This window comes from Hippocampus guttulatus, chromosome 15 (genome assembly GCF_054856545.1).
Source record: "Hippocampus guttulatus isolate MCC_2025c chromosome 15, RoL_Hgut_1.0, whole genome shotgun sequence".
In the NCBI taxonomy this organism is placed as follows: domain Eukaryota; kingdom Metazoa; phylum Chordata; class Actinopteri; order Syngnathiformes; family Syngnathidae; genus Hippocampus; species Hippocampus guttulatus.
The window spans coordinates 4,629,538-4,653,662 of record NC_141275.1 but is presented as its reverse complement, the minus strand read 5'-3'; the positions used below and the strand labels follow the sequence as shown (position 1 = coordinate 4,653,662).

Below are 24,125 nucleotides of genomic sequence, written 5' to 3'. Positions count from 1 at the left end.
CGCTTCTTGTTTCACTTGCGGCGTTCACACTCACAATCACACTTAGGGGCAAGATAGTTTTCACTTAACCTACCATGCATGTTTCTGGAATGTGGGAGGAAACTGCAGTACCCGAAGAAAACCCACACGCACGGGGAGAACATGCAAACTCCACACAGAAAGGCCAAGACCCGGAATTGAACCTATGACCTCTGTAATGTGAGGCGCATGTGCTAACCAGTGATTTTTTTTTAAATGACAAATTCTGTTACTCCAGTATAATTTGTTTTGGAAGAAAAGCGCATGCATGTGCTTCAGAAAAAATGTCTCTGTGGTTGTGTTGTAAATATGAGCTGTATCATTGTGGTGAGGCGCACACAAAAAGTAACATTCTTTTAAAAAGAAGTTTTACATCATTACATTTAAAATCACAAGACTCCAATGATGATATTTTGTTCCATTCAGTTTTGTGTGCAATTTCTCACAAGCTAGATATTCTTTAGACTATTTCACAAGAATGTTTGCGTTCCTAAAATTGCGGTTTATTACTCAATTACAAACATACCGGACGATGATATATTCTCTCTCACCATCCATGCAGTGAGGAGCATCTTAAGCAAGGAATCTCAGACTTTCCTCTCCCCAGCCACTTCATCAAGCGTTTCCGGGGGGGACCCCGAGGCATTCCCAGAAAAGCTGAGTGCAAAAGTTTTACGAGTGTGCTCCGAGTCTTCCCTGGGTTCTTCAACACCTCACCACAGAAATGTCGAGGAAACATCCTCGCCAAATGCCTGAGCCACCTCATCTGGCTCCTCTTGCTAAGAGGAGCTCTAGTCTTAGCCACGTAGCAGGTGAAACGTTCTTGGATTTCTTTCTGCTTGTCTTCAAATACAGCTAAGCAGTGAAGGATATTTGAATTGCGTAGCAAGTGGAGTTGTTTATGAGACGTGTCCAAAATTTCTTGATACTCCATCCACTTTTTATTCCTCATCATAGCACATCTAATGAGAATAGAACATTTATAACAGCTGTTATCAACTGAATAGGTAATAGATTACAGTTTAAAAAAACCCTGAAAAACTAGTCTTGTCTTTCTCTCTGTCTATTTGCTTGAAACTGTCATTTCTGCGGCATCTCAATCAAATTGTTTGTTTTCTTCTACACATCCAAAAGGAGTTGACTGTTTGTTTAGACTTGAGACACGACTTCAGTTGGTTAAGTAAGCTTAGTACTGTTTGAAATATGTCAGTGATAAAACAAAAAATAAATAAAAATACAAAAAGAAGTCATGTAAGAAACTCATATTAAAAAAAATTATAATTAATTAATTGCCTTTTTTTTAGATGTAATTGGGCCATAAAGAGGGAGAGATGAGAGAAATACTTGTGAGGAGGTGCTTAAGCGCTACTCAAATATGTGGGAATCACTTTTACTAGTGACAAACAATTTCAATTTAACACAAGTGCATATTTCTGTATATTTTGTGCATGGACTATTTTACATTCCAGAAAATATCCTCCAGTTCATATATCCATCCATCCATTTTCCGAACCGCTTGATCCTCACTAGGGGGGTGCTGGAGCCTATCCCAGCCATCTCCGGGCAGTAGGCGGGGGACACCCTGAATCAGTTGCCAGCCAATCGCAGGGCACACAGAGACGAACAACCATCCACGCCCACACTCACACCTAGGGACAATTTAGAGCGTCCAATCAGCTTGACATGCATGTTTTTGGAATGTGGGAGGAAACCGGAGAAAACCCACGCAGGCCCGGGGAGAACATGCAAACTCCACACAGGGAGGCCTGAGCTGGAATCGAACCCGGTACCTCTGCACTGTGAAGCCGACGTGCTAACCACTGGACTACCAGGCCGCCCCCAGTTCATATACTGTTGCAAAATTACTCTTTACTGTTGTTAAATGCAGTCACTAACTGCACCCCAACCTCCCCGCCTCCTCTAAAAACGGAAGAAAAAAAAAAAAAGCATAATGAATAACTTCTGTGCTGAAGAAATTCCTCAAAAATGTCCCCAATGACCACAGTGGTTTTCTTGCATAAATGTGGCCAAACTATTTCGATGATGGCGTCATTTGCTGACATTTTATAATAATTTCTGATGTCTTCTCCTCTCATCCAATACACACATACCGTTTAATCGTGTGCGTGTGTTTATGTTTAGATAAATGCGTATGCGCACTGAGATATACTGTAGTTCCCGTTTTGTAAAAACTGGGCGCTACCGCTTTAACGATTCGCGCGAGCTCCAGCCGGGAAGCTTTTCGCCGCGGACACTCGTGTGTTTTGAGCCCCGACGACAGGGACGCGACGAGGTCAACCAGCCTCTGTGAGTTCCTCATTCATCGACACATTCAGGTGGGCTGATGGCAGGCAGCATCCTCGATGTGCTTCATGGCGGCGTTTGATGAAACGTGGCTTCGATTACGTTTTTTTTCTCCCCGAAACGGGCCTCCCCTCAAGATCTTTCGGCACCGTGTCGCTCATTCGATTTATTTAAGTCCGTATATGCTGAATGTGCGTATCGTAAATTCGGTGCACACTTTTACAAGAATGTGTATTGCAGAAAATGCGTTCGCGTGCATAACACAGAAGCGTGTTGTTGTAGTGCAGACCGAAGAGACTTAAAACTTACACGTTCTACATGCAGCAATAAAAATGAACACAACATGCTCTGAATCGAAATATTACTGCATTGGAAAAGTGTGCGTGAAATCGGATGTTTAGTCTTTCTTCTAAATGTGGTTTCGCCGAAGCTGATGGCCCAGTCAGCTGTGACATTTTTGTCGCCAATGTGTTGCACGCTGCAAGCACCCCGACTCGATCGAACTACTGAACTACCGTACCGAACAGAAGACTTGAGGTATTGGCTTGGGTTGTGGGGTCGGTTCTGTCTCTCAAATGTAGAGTTGGCTTTTGTTACCATGACGACCAACAATTTCATTGTTGCTAACTTTTTTGCTTGCCCCAAATTCTAGTAGGCTGTGTGCTGGTTATCAGAAGCTATTCCTGGTAACATTGTGAGCTAATAATAATCTGTCCTAACACTGCAGCTTTGCTTATCTTTTGTTTTTGATCATCGTGCCACAGGTCAGACAAATTGAGTCAATCCGTCGCTTGACAATAGTAAATCTCGTGTGGTGTCGGGTGTTGTGTAAAATTATCCAAATTCAGAGTTGTTCCCTCACAGGAACATTTTTGGAAATTGGCTGCTAGCAAAAGGTTGAAGTGGTTGATTAATTTAACACTTGATGGGTCGACTTCAGAGATTCAACTATTTGTATACATGCAATTTAAATGTCAAATATCCATAGAAGGCCCCTTTTTAAGTGTGCTGGATTTTTTTTTTTTTACCGTGAATAAAGAATTACAGCACATCTATTTTCACAGAAGAATGTCAGAGTCCTCTAATCGAGAAACCTGGAAATGGAAAAATATTGCCTATTACGGCTCCTTTAAGCGATATATTTTTTCATAGTTGCGATGTATTGATGACAAAGCTCCTTTATCGCGATACACAGCAGTTTTAGTAGCTTACTTAATAAATCGGAACGTGAGCGCAAGTGTTGCATTGAGCCGAACGATTTGGCCTTGAGCACTTTCCACGTTGGAGGACAAATGTACAATGGCTGCAGTTTGATCTTGCAGTAGAAAGTGTTATTTCTGTGCATGTGCTTTTGACCAATGACACGCCCTCTTTGAACACGAAGCCAACAATATTTGTTTGGAACCCAGACTCATTTCTCCTTAAAAAGGGTGTAATTCGCTTAGTGTGAAACATTTTGTTTATCTGTTTTCATTTTCAAGGCTGCTGTAAGGTTCCCCGACTGCTTCGTCCACTCTCCAAAAGAAGCCGCCTCAAACCTGCCTGAACCGTCTGATGAGGATTTTTAGGCCAGCACCCACCACAAACCACCAACTAATGATGTCCACTTCCAATTGCTTCCGCTGACTGACTGGCTAAATGCTCGAGGAACCATAGCAAATAAAGCATTTCTCTTTTTTTAAACAAAATTGTTTTGATCCAGTGGAACCATGGGGGCAATAAGTTACAGCTACTATCGCTTGACCATCTTCTCCTCCATGTTCTTTGGCTACATGCTGTACTTCTTCAACAGAAAGACATTCGCTTTTGTCATGCCCTCAGTGATGGGTGAGATTAAACTGGACAAAGACGACTTGGGTAAGAATTTAGTGGAGGGATCGACTGACTATCGGCCGGACCAATTATTGGTACTGATATTCAGCATTTTATGAAACATTCGAACAATCTGACGGCCAATAAGAGATCAATTTAAAACTGCGTTAAGTTCAGGGAACTATTTTTGGAAATATTCAACCTACTTCATTAATCGTAACCTTAAAGACATCTCATAAAGCTTCCCTTTTACTGATCATGAATTTTAGCTCCAAATATTGTTTATCACCTCCTTGAAGACTAATTATCTGTATTGGTATCGGCCCCGAAAAAACCCTATAGAGTCAAGTCAAATTTATATTGAGCTTCACGAGCCCACAGTTGACAAATATGAAAAACATCCCCTGATCTAAACCCGTCAGGGCAAGGAAAACCCCCCAAACTCCATTTGGGGGCAGAAAAAAGAAGAACCCTTGAGAAGGTACAGACGATGGGGGGAACCCGCCTTCCAAAACAGCAAGGCTAAAATGGATGCCAATACTGTAAATGAATATTGATTCCTAATATCGGTATCGGCCTCCTTGAATATTAATAATCGGTATCGATCTGTCTCCACTCATAATCAACATCTGTATCGGCCTAAAAATAAAAACATATTGGTCTATCTCTAATTTACATTTCAGTCTATCTCTCATTTAACGTACAGATTTTATTATTTGATATTTTTTAGTATTTATCAAATATGGTGGCCCAGTGGTAAGCGCGACCTCACAGTGCAGCTCCGGCCTTCCTGTGTGAAGTTTGCATGCTCTCCCCGTGCCTGTGTGGGTTTTCTCCGGGTACTCCGGTTTCCTCCCACATTCCAAAACATGCGCGGCTGGCTGATTGAACGCTCAAAAGAGGTTGACCAAAGTTAACTGACATCATTTAAGAATATCTTGAATATGCACTCGGCACTCATTTTAGATGCTTCACATTCTCAGCGCTCTGTGAACAACCAATAACCCTCCTTGTGTCTCCAGGCCTGATCACTAGCAGCCAGACCATGGCCTACGCCATCAGTAAATTCATCAGCGGTGTGTTGTCAGACCAGATCAGTGCCCGCTGGCTTTTCTCCATCGGTCTCTTTGTGGTCGGAGGCATCAACGTGGTTTTCTCCTGGTCCTCCACGGTCACCATGTTCTCACTCCTGTGGTTCATTAACGGACTGGGACAAGGTTGTGGATGGCCTCCGTGCGGGAAGGTCCTCCGCAAGGTAATCTCAAATGCTTTCGCATGTCGAGTCTGTCAGTGTTACCGCATGCTTTGTCGTGTGAAAGTTCACTGATTGGAATTCTGCTACTTGCCGCCAGACACTATTGACCTATGTAAGCCGAGCCTGTTATAAAGGTCAGTAGGGAGGGAGAGTGGTATTACAAAAGTCAGGAATGACCAACAATCTGCAATGTCTCAGCCACAAATAACTTGATGAATAAATATAATTGTCTAAAAGAATAAAGGCAAGACTTAGTAAATCAATGTTAGCTATTTGAAAGCTAGATGCCTTTTCAAAAGGTGGGGAATAAATAGGCTTTGGCACGTCTTCAGCATGTTGAAAGGGGATCAGATTACTCGAGATTCTATAAGTAGATCATCCTCAGTACATCTTGCTTTAAGAAACAACAGCAGTCGACACTTTTTCTTTTTACTGAGAGGACCGATCTTTAAATAGGTTGGATTTTTTAAGTACAACCTTTTGCTCGAGGACTGCCACTGCTCTTCTGTGGAATGAGTTTTCTCACAGGGGATCTTTAAGTCGTCTGCTTCTGTTGCTCCTCTTAGTAATCTGTGAATAAATACGGTGGCCAGTGAAGTGGAACGTTAGTTTCATTTCCCTGTCTGAAACAATTGAATAAGACCCCCAATTGGAATTTACGATTCGACAATCCACAACTTTTATAGAGTGAACCATTTTTACCGTTTATCTCGGACTGAAATGCCTTCTTTTTGTTTTTTGTTGACCCATTAAAATCGAATATAATGTCCACAATCTATCTCTTCAGTGGTTTGAGCCCTCCCAGTTTGGAACATGGTGGTCCGTGATGTCCTGCAGCATGAACCTGGCAGGGAGTCTGGGCCCAATCCTGGTTACGGTGCTCCTCCACCACTATGACTGGAGGACCATCCTAACGATGTCAGGTGTCATCTGTGCTGCCTTCTCACTTGTGACTCTCATGTGGGTGAAGAATGAGCCAAAGGATGTGGGCCTGCCTGCTATTGCGCTAGCACCCAAGAAGGGTGCAATGAAATGTGAGTAAAAAGTAAAAAGGATGGACACCACGTTGTGTAGATATATAAAATTATTACGACATTATGATTTTCCCTTTACACACAACGACAGTAATCACAATGCACAAACCCCGATTTCAGTAAAATTGGCACGTTATGTAAAGTGTAAATAAAAACGGAATACAATGATGGACATTTAGAATTGGATAGCTGCAACATGTCCCCAAAAAAGCTGTGACAGGGGCATATAATGCCATCCATGCAATGTTTTTTTTATTTTCAGTGGCATTCCTGCTTATTTCAGCAAGACAATGCCACGTCACATTCTGCACATGTAACAACAGTGTGGCGTCGTAGTCAAAGAGTGCAAGAACTAAGTTGGCCCGCCAGCAGTCCTGACATGCCTCCCATTGAAATCGTGTGTCGCATTATTAAGTGCAAAATGTGACAACGGAGACCCCCTGAACTTTTGATCAACTGAAAGAATTTGTATCCTCAGTTTCCAAATACTTAAAAGGAAAGATTACGGTATGTAACAGTTATAAACATGCCACTATCCCAGATTTCTTGGAACAGGTTGCAGGCATAAAATTCAGATGAAGATAATATTTCCCAAAAGTATTTATAAATTGGGAAATTATATATCTTGTCTTTGTAGTGCATTTGATTGGCTGAAAAGAATTTGCATATCATTGTATTCGATTTTCATTGACATTTTACACAGCATTACACTCTGAATATAAGTGTAGACTTTCAGCTACTGTTTGTATGTCAGTTTGTCCAAATACTTTAACGCTTCTGTAAATGGAATTACTATGTAATCCCTACATGTATTTTTGGAAACCTCTTAAAGTAAATCTAAATATCTAACACATCTTGATAGTTTTGTAAATTCTTTCCAGCTATTGTGTGTGTGTGTGTGTGTGTGTGTGTGTGTGTGTGTGTGTGTGTGTGTGTGTGTGTGTGTGTGCGCGTGTGTGTGTGTTTTAAACCACTATTCCTAAAAACTCATAGAAGATGGAGAGAAGGTTAAGCAGCTCCATGGATACAGATCACATCGGAACCACGTGATCTGAGTGTGACTGTACAAACTATATACATAGACAAAATATATATATAAATTTGAAGACTCTTAGCCATTCTCTACACTATAATCACAAAAATATTGTTGGGACTCTGCTGGGAATATTTTCAGCTTGCCAACGTTCGTTGATAACAGTTACAGGCTATGTTCTAAATGATGTCCTCCAATTTTCCTTTTTAAGGTGTGAATTTCTAGTGCTAGTCAGTTGGAGATGTGAGCGAAGTGAACACTGTTTGCTCTTTTCCTCCTCACCAGGCAACGGTGAGAGCACCCTGAGTGAGTTCCTCCTCTCCCCATTTCTTTGGGTGCTGTCTTTGGGCTACTTGGTGGTGTTCGGCATGAAAACAGCAGCAACAGACTGGGGCCAGCTTTTCCTCATGCAGGAGAAAGGCCAGACAGCTCTTATGGGTATGCATTGTTATGCTTACTTGATTCTGAAGAGTGTGTGTGTTTTTTTTTTTTTTTCATGGTTCTAATTTGAGTTGGGTTACTCACAGGAAGTACCTACATGAGTGCCTTGGAAGTGGGCGGCTTTGTGGGAAGCCTTGCATCTGGTTTAATCTCTGACAGAGCTGTTGCTCGAGTAAGTAGCAGTCAGAAGGACTTGTTTGATTTGATCCGCTTGTCATAAACATGCTCTGTGACTTTCCATAGTCTGGCCTGGGCACACACGGAAACCCTCGTCACGGCCTGCTCATTGTCATGATGGCCGGTATGTGTGTGTCCATGTACCTCTTCAGGGTCACCATCACGCCTGAAATGCCAAAGGTAAAAACAGATAGAATTCAAAGACTTATGGGACACTTCATATGTTCTGAAGAAAAAAAGAAGAAGAAGAAAACCTTTATTCATCTCGCAATGGAGACATTCCCAATTTACAGCAGCAAAGTTATGAAAGGGAGAAAGGAGAAGAACAAAAAGTATAGGAGCTGCTGTAAAGGCAGCCACTCTCGCGGCGCCATCTTGAAGTCATAATAACAAAATAATGCAACACAACACATAAGACACAGACAGTCATTCAATCTTAACCAAATCGAACCTTTAATAAATAAATTTGATTGTTCACATGCAGGGAAGGGAGAGGTTAGCACTGGCTCCCCTGTTTATCTTGACCGAATGTCTCTGCTATTCTAATATTACTGTATTGAGTTATATTCTATATGTAGTCAGTAGTGAAGTTCACTCATTCACTTCAGGAGGCTCCTCTTTGGGTCCAAGTCATCCATCCTGTTTCTGTGCTCATCGGTGTCTCAGAAAAAGAGGTAACCATTTTATATAGTGATTTCTGAGCTGAAAAAGAAGGAAAGAAAAAAAAATCTCTTCTCTTGCCATTTGCAGATCTGGATTCTCTTTCTTGGTGCTATGTTTGGATTTTCCTCATACGGGCCGATTGCCTTGTTTGGGGTTATCGCAAGTGAAAGTGCTCCTTCCAATTTCTGTGGAACCTCACATGCGATTGTTGCTCTGATGGCTAACGGTAAATCTGTTAGTACAAAATGATGTGCTCGATATACCGTGAAAAGTCATATGAATGACACAACTTTATTTTTTTTATTACAGTGGGGGCTTTCATGGCTGGACTTCCCTTCAGCACTATTGCCAAACAACACAGTTGGGACACGGCGTTCTGGGTCGCCGAGATCTTCATGGCCGTCACCACCATTTCGTTTTTCCTCATTCGCAACATGCGCACCAAGATGGGAAGAAGAGAAAAAATGGACTGAGTCATGCTCTTGCAACAAAGTCAACGTCACTCCAATATCAAAGGTGCTGGATAATTCGAATGCAAATTGTTACCCAGACAAGTAAACTGTCCAAAAGCTAATTTCATCATAGATACTCAGGGCAAGTACGAACCACCAAATTATAAGTGAGGCTTCATCAATTAGAGGTCAAACATGGCTGCTTAGTTCCTTCTTGTGACCTTTTTGGACTATTCTATTCTGTGGAGTCAAGTTTGGAGCAGCCTATTTTCCACTCGAGCACGTCAGAGTGCACAAAGCGAATGACATCAAGGCGTGCTTGGATTGATGTCTCGTGGAAGAGTCATCACTGCAGTCCCAGTCACCTTTGGGTTAAACTACAACAAAACTTTTCACATGCTCTCTTGTTCAATCCCTCACAAATGTTCATTTGGATGTATGGAAATGCCAAAGATGCACTTCTAAGACATGTGGAAAGTCTTCCCAGAAAAATGGATGCTTATTACACTATTTATTTTAAAAAAAACAGTCCTTTATGATGCCAAATGATAGCTGTATGCTGAAAACAATATAGCCAGTAATTGGTGCGGACGTTGACGTTAGTAGTCGTAAATTTACAATCATGAATACTTTCAAATGTTTTTTTTTCTGCATAATCTAGAATCTAAACTGACTACATGTTTGCACATATTTGGTAGCATCAACCCTTGTCATCAATTATTAGAAATAAGGTTTCGTAGTTTTCTACACTCTCATTCATAGATGACAAAGTACAGAGTCATATTTTGATTCGGTCAGCCAAAATCACCGTAGGTATGAACTGTTTAATGTCTGTTTAAAACAATTGATTGTCAATTCTCTTTGTGCTGTTTTGTTGCTCACATTGCAGGTTAGAATACTGATTTTTTTTTTCCACAAGCTTTAAAAATCATCTCATTTATCCTGTTTTCAGCACCACTAGTGTGTTTTTTGTATTCATAATGGGAAAACACTCAGTGCCAATATGGAATAGCTTTAATCTGATGGACTTTTAAAGTTGAGGATGAATAAATGTGACATGTTAATAATTTGAAACACATCTAATGCATTTATTTGGCTGTTTTTTGTACAATGAAGACTATTTGCCTGGATATTTATTGCCAGTGGAAGGAGTAAAAAAACGATATTCTTCGGAAATCCCGGGAGTACCGTGCTGCTCGCCCAACGTCAGCTAGCAGGTGCTCCACTTCACCCGTGACCCAAATGAAAACAATCAGTATATGGATTTGATGGATGGTGACCTGAAAGCATCACTGAAAACAACACATTTAAACAATGTTATTTTTTAAGTAGACTATACATCTAAATCCAGATGATTCTCTTGTGTGCAGCCACTTGACAAAGTAAATTCACCACACCATTATTTTCAGTGCAGATGGCAACTGTTGCCATGTCTTTATGGTCAACCCAAATTCCAAATAGTGTGTGTTGATATAATAGTGTTTATTTGACTGCCACCCGGTCCAGGATGTAGTTTGTCTTTTGCTGCGCTCCTGCAGCACTAAATAGGTGAATTCGTTTAGAAAATGGATGGAGCGCTGACAAGCAACTTGTACCAACTGAACTGACCTATAAATAAATGCACATTAAGGTTATCTGAGGTTAGATGTCTTCCGAAATCTTTTTTTGTTGTTGTTGTTGTTGTTGCCATATATGACCTGGAGATTTTTATGCCATCCATTTAATATTAATATTTACATTTTTTTTCACCATGAAAGAAGATATTTCAAACTAAGGCATGTTTTAACTACACTAAATTATGATGCAATAGTTAAAAAATTAAACACAAACCATAGATTGGACGTGGGAAGCTGTCCATGGTGCTGAATCGTAAATATACAATTGGGAATATTGCTAGACCAGAATGTGCTATTACATTTATTAGGGGGCCTTGAAAAAGTATTCATACTCCTTGAACGTTTCCATATTTTGTCATGTTACATCCACAAAGGCAAATTGATTTTGAGATTTCATATGATAAACCAAACCCAAGTGGCACAAAATTCTGAAGTGAGAGAGAAAAAATGATACATGGAGGTTAAACGAATAAACGCTATGAGATTATGATCAGTGCCCACTAAACTGTAGTTTGAACAGACGTTTAATAATATGTCATCATGTAGCTGAAGAAAACATGCAGTTACTGCCATACTTATTGATTTCCATTTGATTGTTTTATACTTGGTGTTTTTACAATACAATACATCTTCATTCATGTTTTATTGTTAATATTAACCATAAGTATGTCTTGGTTCGTGATCGACTTAGGCGTGTTCCATCTTAGTTTACAATTTCAGATGCGTTTGGACAACAAATTGACATCTATGGTTTGAGTTTAACACAATGACAGTTCAGCATAACGCTGGCGTCTTGTGGAATTCTCGTACCTCCAAAATCTTCACTTTTCAGTAGACCCAAAAAACAGCATTTTTGTTAAACCGTTAACATTACATTGTCGAAGAGAGAAAGCCATTTTCAACACATTAACACCCACACATGTAGACTGAAAAAAAAAATTTTTTTTTTGGAAATTTACCAAATGATGACATGGCTGGTTTTGTATTATCCATATCATAACAAATCATTTGATACGGTTTACCACCAAGTTATCATATGCCTTTATGGCATGTCAATCTATGTCAGCTGCATTACATGTGTGGACTGTCCTAAAGGTAAATCGGGTTTGGCACACTCTAGCGTTCAATTTGGAGATGACAATTTAAATCGATTCAACCTATTAATTTATTTCGCAATAAAATCCATCACATCACCACATCTGACATGACGCTCCCGTTACATCGTTTAAACATCTTTTATCATCCGCACCTCACTAATGGGCTCTGAGGCCTCGGCTCAACCCAACAATAGACGTTGCTTGCGGACCAGGCGGCATGGTTTTTCCCATTTAAAATATTAAACAGATTTATCCGTGTCAGCTAAGAACTTTTTAATAATTTGATCATTGGTTCCTTCTCAAGATAAAACAAATAAAAGATAACAACTACCAACTGAGCTTTATTGGTTTGTTGATAACAATAATTACACAGGTACATCTATAAACAAAAAGAAACGGCACACTTGCACTGTTACCTAAACTTCGCGTGAGTATTGCTACTGCTGGTATGCGTTGAACATCTCAAATAAATTTACAGGTTGTCTGCTGGCATTATGAGACCAGATTTTTCCCCCCCCCTCGACACTTACACACCTCAGTCGGTTGGCTTAGAAAGCAAATTCCATGTTTTTTTGCATCCGTACAATGTACCATTAAGCACTGCATACAGAGATTCCAAATCCTTTTTCACAGCAGCTATACAAATTTATTGCAATGCTATCACAGAACAGGGACACGACCAACACAGAAGATACATCGTTTGGATAGGGAGAGCTCCACTACAAGGGATTTTAAATTTATTAATCCAATTTCATCAGAAAACTGCATGAGTACAAGAGTTAACATGAGGACAAATCTCGCAAACATTCTAAAACACTGTTCTTCAGTATAAACAATAAAACAATGTGTGACTGTGTCCATCTCTGCCCCGGCACAGATTACATACACTGTCCCTTTAAAGCATATGGAATGTAATCCACACAGGCAAACTCTTTCAGTTGTCGACCAAGATCCTGTGAACATGATGTTTGCTTGTTGACACTGCAACCCATCCCCGCATCCTCCCCCTCTTTCACATTTAAAACCTCTGAAATGAAAACCACTGAACGTTACAATGTGGGATGTGATGAAATTCCCCCGTCTCCAAATTGACTTTTTTTTTTGTCTTTTGTTAAAAAAAAGTGTTCTCTACAATCAGACTACTAAAAAACCTGTATTTAGAAAATAGTCGATAAAAATATTCCCCTGAATTGTACAAGAAAAGAGGTACAGGGAGCACTGGTAAAGATGCGGTTTGAGAGATGTTATTCTGCCTCCTCATCTTTTTCGTCCGCTGCATCCGTGGCTGGTGCCTGCAACGCGCATAAACGCAAACACAGTTCCGTGTCAAGTACAACATTAGAATGAAGATTAGCTTTCACGATGACAAGATTACGCATGATGACAACACTGACCTCTTCCTCAGCTTTGGCCTCGCCATTCTCAGCAGGGGCATCCTCCGCCTTCTCCTCGGGCTTGGCCTTCTCCACCTCCTTACCTTTCTTAGGCTTAGCAGCTGCCTTCTGCAACGACACGTATCGCCCAGAGATGAATGAAGACTTCAATTCATGAAACCTGTCCTTGTTCTGGCGTAATTTAAGACATTCAACATCTTTCACATATTAACAGAACTCAAAGATTAGTTATTATGCAAATTTGTCTCTGTGTACATTTAAAATCGAATTGCTCAATTTTAATGTTCTGATCCATAGGTGGGAGTAAATCAGAACTACTTTCGCTAAGAAAACACATTTAATCATCTCAACTACGACAGACCTGGGCAAAGTGTCTGAGCGGCCCTCACAGTGCCCATGAAGTCCTAGTAAACTGTAAAATATGTGGTGCTTTTATTTTGAAGGTTCTCCCCATCTTATGTGCACACGTGTGGCCGGTAGTTCAAGGGAGGTAGCGAGCAAGAGCAATTAATTGTGTTTGAAGTGTTACCAACTTAGCAGTGATTTTGCTAAATTTAGCAACTACTGTATCCCGATCCCTCGAGTACAGTGATAGGCAAACTACGGCCCGCAGGCCGAATCCGGCCCGTTGGTCTTTTTAATCCGGCCCGCCGAAGGTTGGTACACAATTAGGGTTTGATGTAAAGTCATTTCATTTGGACTTGTAATGACAGGCATTTCAACATCAGGTGGCGCAGTTACTTGAAGTTGCAGAGCACAGGGAGGGAGGGGGAGACGATACAGAAGCCCAAAGTAGCGCCAACTCGAGGAACTCCCGCTCGATACCACAATACAATCTGAATAAGTGTGTCCGCGTCGCTATTTTCAGCGACATGCAAGTGACTCTTTATTGCAGTGTCACTGGAATTGCGATTTTTTTTTACATCCTGTAGGTCATGGCATCCAAACAAAGAGGAACAGTAATGGACGCAGAAGAGAAAGTGAATTGTCTCTGATTAAACAAAGCGGGTTACAAAGTACGAAACATTCAGGAGACGCTTGGAGTCTGAAAGACTCAAATATACGAGACTTTGAAAAAACGAGGAAGCGATTCTTGCTATTTCCATGCTCAGAGTGAATTGCTTGCGGCTCAACAGACAGTCGAGTAAATGAACGTTTCCTGGAATGGTTTGACTGTTATCGTGCTAAAAACTTTACGCAAACTGGACCGCTAATAAGAGAGGAAGCGTGACTGGCTTCAGAGGTTCGTTGCACGACATCAGCTGAGCAACGCTGTCTTGTGTGGTGATTGAGGGGAGGTCAAGTTTGAGACAGTGAGTGGAAAGAAAGCCACCAGGTCTTTTACTCGCGTCATTTTCTAGCAAATGGTCCTAACTTTGTTATATTTTGTCATATACCTGTACTGTATGCTGCAGTTTTTGGGCAATATATTGTTGCACTTTGTTGCTTGTGTTGTCACACATGTTGTTAACATACTTGGACGTTCATACAGGACATATACCATAGTTGTTTCACTTTAATGCTTTTGTTCTGTTGATGTTTGGTATGGACTGTCAACATATAAAGTTTTTTTACATGTACTCTATCTTATGCTGACCCGGCCCACCTGTCAAATTTAGAAATCAATGTGGCCCCCGAGCCAAAAAGTTTGCCCACCCCCACTCTAGTAACTATTTTTCCAAAAAAAGAGACTAGCGAAAATGACAACGGTGGTCCTAATGACAGCATTTTCTGCATAGTGGACGAAAGGGAGCCTAAGATTTAGCCGGGTAATACTGTTCACAAATCTAAAGTTTAATAATACACCGTATGAATTCGGTGTATTATAAGTTGTCACTGTATCATATATTTGGGATTCCTGACTAGGAATGGCTATTATGATTTGGCGGTTGGTGAACAAAATTATTGTTATCATTTTATAATTCTTTAACATTTTTTCATAAACTATTAAGCGGGGTCTCACAGAACCGGGGAACTGGGGCTGCAATTATTTTAATTCTTGATTAATTTGTTGATTATTTTGTCAATTAAAATGATTAATTGAATTTGGGATGACAGAAATCAGAGACTATTTAGTGTTGAGAAGATGATATCTAAGGATTTTGACAATTTTGAACCAAGAAAGGTATCTAAACAACTAACTGTTTCTCAAAAATAATGATACATTAATTTGAGAACGGATTAGTTGTGCCTCAATCAATTAATCGTTGCACCTCTATATGTAACACATGGGACTTTATAATATAACTTACCTTTGGCTTGGTTTGGGGCTCTGGCTTTGCAGGTGTGGACTTCTGCAAAAAAATGTGTTTCACTTATTATTGTATGACGGCCAGAATGAAAACAGTCAACTATATATCTATATGCAACGAGGTGTATCTACTTACAGTCAGTCTTTTCGATCTCCTCCTGGGCTGCATGGTGAGGGGAAAAAAACGGACTGATTACTTTTCGCATTGAGTGCTATTTACAGTTATGTGGTTTTTACTGACCCCTAGCGGGTGACAGCGCTATTACCATTTGCATGATTAATTAAAACCAGATTGTGCAATATAACTTACCAGTATTTCAGCTGCCTCTGACTCATCCTGCAAAATAAAACATATCGTTTATAATCAACAAAGACCAGTCTATGTATTCTCGTGAAACAACTTCAATCAGTCACTATTATATAGTACTTCCTAATATTATAGAAATATTGCAAATTTCTCCATTGTGAGAAAATAAAGGTTTTTCTTATCTTATAATTTCAGTTTTTGCCGACCACGTGCAACGTCTTAATGTTTGCTTATAAAACTATCTTTTAGGGCCTTCGTAGCTGGTTGTTTTCAATATTATCAATATGAGTGTATATGAGTTAATATTGCTGCTGTTACAATTTAATTTCCCTCATGAACAAAGTGTGGCAATCTGTCTCGGGGGTTAATAAATACTGTACACTCAGTGGGCGTGTCGAGGCGGTCTTGACGGAGCGGCACTTCCTGCTCCGAGGACGGCAAAAATTCACGCATGGACATCAGATTCACACATAAAAATAGATACTCCATTTTGCAGTTCGCAAAATATGGCAGCGAGTTGTATGCCCACATTAGAAGGACCGTGGCGGTCGACAACGGTCGTTTGAGCGTAAAGTGTAAAACCAACGTTGCAGACAAAATGGAAGCAGGCTAACGGCCACTGCTTGCTCAAACTTCCCCTCTGCAAGTTAGAAAGAGGGGCGAGCTCCGCCTCCTCGCCACATATTTTCATTGGTAATAAACACGAAGACCGGCAAGGTTGGTGGGGGGCAGAAAAGCGAGCAGGGAAGTGAAGCGTTCCCGCCATTAATTTGAAAAGGTCCTTCGCCAAAGCGTGTCACTCGACTCGCAGTATCGACAAGAACCCCCAGCAACAAGAGCGGCGCTGTGCTGACGGAGGATCGCCATTATATAACCTTCCCTGAGCCGACGAGCTACCACGACGAACGCCGTCCAAACAGCTGCGTTTTCACCGCGGCTAATGGCGGCCGCTCGCTAACAATAGCGTTCATGTTCAGCAAAAGTGATAAATAAAACATGTCGCCCAAGGTGGCGTGGCCATGAAATAAAATACCCGAGGTCCAACGGCTTCAGCTTGGGCGCAATTTAAATGAATTTTACGCCTTTTACTGCTAGCCAAAGTGCAACTTAACTATCCTGCGTGACTGACTGCACGTTTGAGACAATCAATATGCCGCCAACTTTCTCTGCAGAAAAAACGTTGTAGACGGACAAAACGACTTCCCTTAAAACCCTAGACACTGCAAATGCGTTTATGTAAACATGCAACCGTGCACTACACTGTCCTGCAGCGAAGCCACATGAATACACAAAATAGTAATGAAAATAAATAATGTTAAATTTAGACAATGCATCGAGCGATAAGAGCAACAATCGCCACCTTCCAGAAACAAAATCAGGACGACGCATACAAACTCAAATGGTGGCTGCGAGCGCGATATTTTTGACATTTGCCCAAAAGTACAATGCGAGTAAGTAGCAACTCGCGCTCCAACAAGCAATTTATAGAGGCAGCAGCAGTACTGCGTTATAAATGCTGTATTACTGAACGCAAGAAATATCTCGGTTTACTCACTTTGCTCCTTTTAGGCATGGTAGATTTGTGAGGGGTGTTTGCGGAAAAGGGAAAAAGCTGCGAAATGTAACTGAATACGGGACAAAAATATACTGTTGTCGTATACTCCAGATAAAGCTGAACTCGTACAGTCAATCTAATACAGAGCAGCGAGATGATAATGTTCCATTGGAAGAAAACTAGCTCAAACCGGATTGGATTCCCCCCTCCCTCCTTATTTAAATCTTATAGTTCTTGTGTGTTGACGATCATCACCCCGCCCATAGCGCCTTCTGATTGGGCAATGTAGCGGTCAGCGACCAGATTTCAAATCTGCGCCACTTCCTGGGTTGGACAGTTCACACGTCAATCAACCACTTCGACGGGGTGGTTGTGCTTCTGTACAGCCATCTGCTTTCGAAAAAAAAGCCCAAAAATGTCGAGAATTCTCTCCGCAGCCTCCCTAATAGACAAAGTGTCACGAGAACAGTCTGCGAGGCGTAATGTTAGGGGCTTCACGTGTAAGGTTTTTGGATTACTGGTGCCTCACCGAGCGATTTTGTGGCCATATCGGCGAGTGTATTGGTTGTGGTTTGAGAGAGGGGTGTGTACTTTCGCAGTCAAGTCTTTTGTATTAAGCTTGGGAAAATGGCGACAGAATAATTGTCCTCTTGTGCAATCCCATCTCGCGGTGTGCACAGTGACCGCTTCCGCCATTGTGTCGTGTGCACGCCAAACATGACTTTGGTGGCCCTGCAGACTCTGCATTTAATTAATCACGCATTTATATCCACAACTTGAAGAAGCCTTTTCTTTTCCACACCATCTAAAAATATCTGTCAGTGCCTAAAATGTTGCAAATTTTATTTGACAGGGGGAAAAAAAAGATATGATGTTTTAAAAGAATTGTAATCGAGTAGGAATATATTTGTGTAAATTAGATCTTGAAGTCTGTATTCTGCTCATATTCAGTCATGCTGTATAACTTTCCCATGCGCACAGCGAAGCTTGGCGTCCTTGTAACAATCATCACCTAGAATTGGGATACAGTACTCCCTGCCGGAGACGCACAAACATTGGAATGCGCTAAATTGAGAATCGGTTTAGGAGAAACGAAAGTTATGATAGATAACACCTTGTGTCTCGGTACCGCCCTTCTGATAAAAATGATATGAATCTGTTCCTGCTTCGCACTTGTGACACACAGCCATTGTCTGTAAATCGTGGGTGCCCGGATTATTCTGTTATTAAGAGCTTCGAAGAAACTGTTCATCGTCTCCAGCCTATATTTCGATTACCAACATTCTCCTCGTCCGAAATTCAACGAACACGCGGGGGAAAGAAGGCCGCTTCCCCCCCCCCCCCCCCAACATTCCTCCGGAATCACCTGTTCGATCATGTATGCGATGCCGATGCGTATGTGGAACTGGGAGTCGCGGCTTCGAATTAAAGCGGACTTACATGGGACAGGAGAAGAGAGCCAATCTCTCTTTTTCGTTAATGGTTGCTCCAGCTTCTTGTTGCTTCAAACTTAGCTCGTAGCAGGCGTGTGCACATTGCAGCATGACGTCTTTGAACCACTGGTGAAAAGGACACTTTGATTCGCTCCTCTTTCATCTCTAACTGCTTCAGACAACAAAGTGTATGCAGGAAAGTAGTTAAGAGTGCACGATTGTCTGTATCTCATGTGTTGTTTTGTATTATTTTGTCATTTTTTTTGTTAACTTTTCCTTTGATAGCGGCGCGGACACCCGCAGCGGCTCCTCTTGGGAAGAAATTTCATCTGTGCTGTATGTTACACATACAGTACATTTGACAATAAAGTTTATCCAATCCAATGGTGTGATTGGGGAATAAGTGAAATAATACAGTAACATTTCCTGCAGTGTTGAATTTGAGTGCTCATAGATGCAGTTTGTGTTTTTGTATTGTACTGTGCCAGTCCGAGTCACATTGGGAAGTCACATTTGACTCTAAGCAAATGTTGACATCACAGTATTTAAAATTCAGATTGACATCAGTGCAGGGTTCGATTCCAGAGTTTGGATGTTCTCCCCGTGCCTGCGTGGATTTTCTCCAGGTACTCTGACTTTCTCCCATATTCCATAAACATGCGTGGCAAGTTAATTGTCCCGAGGTGTGAGTGTTGGCCGCCCCTCCACGGACCAACCCCCCCCCCCCCAAAATCCTCTTATTCTGCTCCTGTTTGAAGATTTATTTAATTAAGACATAATTGTGTGGTTTGATTGGTAGTCATTCATTAGCTAAGCTGAGAAAAATATACTTCTGTTTTGATATATTTCACTTTTCTGAAATGTTTAACACATGGGCACATCCATGATGGGTTCAATGACGTGTGTAAATTTACATGTTAGATAATGAGGCATAATGCACAGCAAAATGCTCACAAAACGTTCACCTAGCGTTTGCCAACAGTTTTAGTGTTGTTGTTTTTTCGGAAGGAAATTTTGCTGTCTGTCATGCTGTCTACTCATTCTCCAAAGTGTATTTCATGCCATACAAAGACCATCTGGTGCTGCATCTTTCACATCAAAAGTGGAATCTCACCTGGTAGCTTTATTTCATAGTATTGGCTGGAAAAAAATATGGCTTCATTCTTTCAGGAAAAATGACAGATGCAGTGTAGCTGTGTATGTACTGTATATCATTGTGCAGTCTAGCCCAAAATTGACACACGTGACGGTTAACTCGTGAAGCATTTAATGAACCTGGCTTTATTATTTTGAAATCGTCTTTAAAGTTATTGAATGTACATGAAAAAAATAATGAAATTAATTATAGATTAATATGAAGTTTTTAATGCTACACATGGCTATACATACATACGTGAAACATCCAATTAAGTTTCGAGTAGACAAAACAAAATGAAAACTGCTAGTTTTGCCATTTAACACCCTTGTATATACCGGTACCCATGTGTCGTGAGGTATGCAACAGGTGTACGACTGGCTGCCATGTATGTCAATCAAGTGACAAATTTTATAACCGATGATAGGAGGAACTCTCCTTTTTTTTTTTAACTCATTCACTGCTGTTGTCAGGCACCTATATCAACAGAATAAAACTGGGAGGGCTGGCAGTGCCTAAATTAATGCCATGTAATCGACCAAAACTCCCTTCACGAGCTCCTGGTACAGCTCGCGATCGATGCAATGGGCACCCCTGTCTTAGACTTTACTTTTAGAAACAATAACATGTGTTAATTGTCTCTAAAAGTGACCCAAAAGTATGTTGAACTTTACAAATATAGCCTGTTAAACTTTAGCATTACACTATGTGATAATTCACAAAGTGCTTTTTATACACAGCATGTAGCCTACTTCATTGCAGATTAGAATGTAATCAAAGATCATGACACCTACACACCCCCATGTTGCTTGAAGCTGAGATATTTAAAAAAATAAAACAATGTTGTCGAGGAAATGTGAAAAGACAGAGCTGAGGTGGTGATGGTTGGTGGGTATGAAGGGGGAATCGGAGACGGAGGGGAGACATGTCGGTCTCAAATAACAACGCTGTTGTTGAGGTGCGTGACTATTAGCCCTTCCATCACAGCTGGTGCCATTTGCCGTCCTTGCCCACTTTTTCCTTATGCTGTCAGCGGACATGAGGCGACAGGCTTCAGTCGAAGCTCTAAGTTAGGTTTTGTACTGCACTGTACAGTGGTGCAATGAGATACAAGTCTAATTCATGACGTGACGACGCTTGTAACTGTCATGTGGAGCGGCGACACGTCGCAAGAGAAAAATAATTGTGTGGTGGAAATGAGCACTTATGATGTCGAGACGCCATGTGTCATGATGCAATCGAAGGCATACGTTTAAATGAATTGAGTTCCATGACTATTGACTTGACAAATGGCTTAATGATTGGCATGAATATTTGCAATTCTAAAAGAGTTCAACATCCTTGATTTAGACCCTTCTGAATTAGGTTTAACCACAAGGGAGAGCCCTGCTTGATTTACACTTTTACAAAATAGGTGGAATTAGCAAGGGCATTAGAATACTGTAGTTACCTGTACTTAACCACTAGAGGGCAATAGAGAGAACCACAGTAAATTTTCAGATTAGAATGACAATTTCAGAAATAGACACGAGAGTGTGCCATACTGCATTTAGGCAGCTGAATTGACCCTTCCAGGGACAGCGATGACTACAGTTGACAACGTTTCATGTTGTCAGGTTACAGGGTGCATGAAAGGGCTAAATCAACAAATGAAACTTACAAAGTAAAATGAAAACATTGTTTCCCACAAACCAGATATCCAAATATGAGCTTTCTTGCTGATAGTCATTGAATTCCCGACTATCGTACAGCACTATCTAAAATTTGAGCTTCCAATTCAAAGTAAAAAAAAAAAATCGAACGAATGATGTGTATGGCCGAAAAACATTCGGCCATACACATCAAGAGTACATCCCTGCACAGCATCGCAAAAGATAAACTTTAAATGGACAACATTTAGTATTATAGTAACAGCCCATGATAAATAAGGTGCTTTTCTGGGGTAACAAGGTAACAGGTCAATGCAAAACAATGAACAAATGATTTACACCTCTTAAGTCATGCAAAAAGTGATTTGTTTTGAAAATTGCAAACTTCGCCTTTAAATTAGGCCATCAGTGTCAGAAACCTTTCGGGTGTAAATCTGTCAGGGGAAATTGGCTCTTTGGGGCCTTCCAAATTGGTGCTGCAGAAAGAAAATATAATTCTCCCGGCCCCTCGCAGACATGGGTGCTTTAAATCATGATCGTGTTCCGTCCCCCCTCTTATGGGATGCCTGTCGAGCTTGTATTGCATCTCACCGGACTGAAACAAATAAAAAGTCCGCAAATTCAAAGTAACTTTAAGCCACTGTACAGTCGGTCAAAACATATTGGTTAAAAAAAAAGCCTTGTCTTGTTCAATAGGCCTTCTAACAAAGACATGCTGGAGCCAACGTACTTATTATTTGATACATATTTCCCCTCTATTTCGGGGCTGGTTACGGAGTTACAAAGAGTGTCAACAGATGCCTGTGAATGGATCAGCCGGATGTTGGGAAAAGACACTCTCTCTACTCTTTCTGTCCTTCCTTCCCTCTTTCTCTCTCCATCTTTCAACACTAAGTGGATTTCTCCATAAGGTAAACGGTGACCTTCCCATCTGGGGCAACGGATAAAGCCAGATTACACCAATTTACGTGTGATGGGATTCAGAGTTCATGAAAACAGATGGGCAGTATGGATCTTCAGTGCGAATGTATAATCAACACATAAAATTAATTGGAAAATATTTCCATCTCCTGTTAGTGTGAATAAATTGCCTGTGGAACTAAAAAGAGTTTAGTTATTCTGTAGTACAATTAACTTTTTCATTCTCGAACTTAGATTGTGCTCCTCACACCTCTTTGTATATTGTCATAAATAAAATTTTAAAACATGCAAAAAAAAAAGCTTTCTATATGCCTATTCAGCAGTCACAGGAATGTGCCTTGGTGTAGCGCATGCAGTAATTTACGTGTGATAGACGGTGGAGTCTTGCCATAGTGGCAACACAGTCTAATAAGCTCAGTAACAATAAACCTTAGTCGGCTTTAACCATTGATTAACCAACAGCTGACATGACAAAAAAATAATCCTACATTAAAGCGAGCTCTTAAAGCGTGCATTTTTTGAAAATAAACTATTTCATTATGATCTATCGTCTCTCAGAAAAGGGGGCTGATTAGCTGGAACTAATAGGAGATGAAGTCATCGAAAAGGTCATGCAATGCAATGTATGGATGCGCACAAATGATGAAACTATGACTGATGATCTCTGACATGGTGGCTCTGGTGCCAGGATTTGCATCAATTCTGAGGCCGTATGTAAGGGGATAAGGGGGCTGCTGGATACAGTAGCTGACTGAACCTCCCCCACTATTTTCATGGTTGTCTATCTGCCTCTGCCATTATGATATTCACTGTGTCTGGAGACATTCCAGCTCACAATACACTTTCATGAAATCACGAATGAGGGCCAGGAGACCCAATAATATGTACAGTAAAAATCAATTTGGCACATACAGTATATGATCTCAATAACGTATGTGAGGTGCTTCTCAAAAGGCGAGGAAAATGGTTCTTAGGTTCACTTTATTAAACAGTTTTACATTGAAAAAATAAAACAGAATAAATTCCGAAATAATATGAAAAATATTGAATTATTTAGCTTCCGCTGTGTTGAAATCAAATAAACGTGTAATACATTTCCACACGCGTTTACAGAATACTGGACAGTGGACACACGTTATAAAGACTGTTATACGTACAATATTGACCGACAGCGACCTCTAGGGGTATAGCAGTATAGCAGCATTTGTGTCTCGGCCATAAGATTTCAGCATACCTGTCAACTTTTCGGAGTGCCAACCTGTATAAACTACCAAAAAAATCCTTATAAAGAGCAAAAAGTCCTTATCACATACCAAAGCATTTTATATGTCAAAATAACGGCAGAAAAAAACCCACGAAATTTTCAATGATATTTATTGGAGATCTCCATAATACAATGTCTGGTTAATGTCTAATCATCATTCTACTTAGTGGCATTACTGTGTTCAGAGTTGTATTCCTGCGTTACTTTTTTCACCAACTCCAAATCATTTGGAGTTGGTGAAAACCCCCCAGAAATTTTCAGAATCCGTATGATTTGTGCGATACGGCCATATACGTAAGATTCACCACAAAATC

At 40.7% G+C, this 24,125-nt stretch overlaps 2 protein-coding genes across 4 annotated transcripts; one reads left to right on the top strand and one right to left on the bottom strand.

The window, feature by feature from the left end:
• Positions 1-2,246: 2,246 nt before the first annotated feature.
• Positions 2,247-10,828, top strand: LOC147193511 (glucose-6-phosphate exchanger SLC37A4-like). Of its 3 annotated transcripts, none has more exons than XM_086131920.1 (10): positions 2,247-2,354; positions 3,804-4,179; positions 5,157-5,389; positions 6,177-6,423; positions 7,742-7,894; positions 7,984-8,069; positions 8,141-8,254; positions 8,683-8,748; positions 8,825-8,963; positions 9,047-10,828. In XM_086131920.1, exons 2-10 carry the CDS (start codon positions 4,032-4,034, stop codon positions 9,208-9,210), a joined length of 1,350 nt encoding a protein of 449 aa, XP_085988046.1. In that variant the 5' UTR covers positions 2,247-2,354; positions 3,804-4,031; the 3' UTR covers positions 9,211-10,828. The 3 variants fall into 3 exon arrangements, with proteins under 3 accessions (XP_085988046.1, XP_085988047.1, XP_085988049.1); XM_086131921.1 differs by having other exon boundaries at positions 2,255-2,325; XM_086131923.1 differs by lacking the exon at positions 2,247-2,354 and adding an exon at positions 2,368-2,859.
• Positions 10,829-12,223: 1,395 nt separating this feature from the next.
• On the bottom strand, positions 12,224-17,604 carry hmgn1b (high mobility group nucleosome binding domain 1b). Its single transcript, XM_086131507.1, has 6 exons — positions 17,410-17,604; positions 15,858-15,884; positions 15,684-15,710; positions 15,549-15,590; positions 13,297-13,404; positions 12,224-13,194 (listed from the first exon to the last, which is right to left on the bottom strand). Exons 1-6 carry the CDS (start codon positions 17,425-17,427, stop codon positions 13,147-13,149), a joined length of 270 nt encoding a protein of 89 aa, XP_085987633.1. The 5' UTR covers positions 17,428-17,604; the 3' UTR covers positions 12,224-13,146.
• Positions 17,605-24,125: the final 6,521 nt, after the last annotated feature.

Excerpts from the sequence above, each read along its gene's own strand:
- LOC147193511 (XM_086131920.1), top strand. The coding sequence starts at position 4,032 with ATGGGGGCAATAAGTTACAGCTACTATCGCTTGACCATCTTCTCCTCC. Across the intron at positions 4,180-5,156 it reads ACTGGACAAAGACGACTTGG|GCCTGATCACTAGCAGCCAG; the intron begins GTAAGAATTTAG and ends TTGTGTCTCCAG. Across the intron at positions 8,749-8,824 it reads TCGGTGTCTCAGAAAAAGAG|ATCTGGATTCTCTTTCTTGG; the intron begins GTAACCATTTTA and ends TGCCATTTGCAG.
- hmgn1b (XM_086131507.1), bottom strand. Across the intron at positions 15,711-15,857 it reads CAGAGGCAGCTGAAATACTG|CCCAGGAGGAGATCGAAAAG; the intron begins GTAAGTTATATT and ends CTCACCATGCAG. Across the intron at positions 13,195-13,296 it reads AGGCCAAAGCTGAGGAAGAG|GCACCAGCCACGGATGCAGC; the intron begins GTCAGTGTTGTC and ends TGCGCGTTGCAG.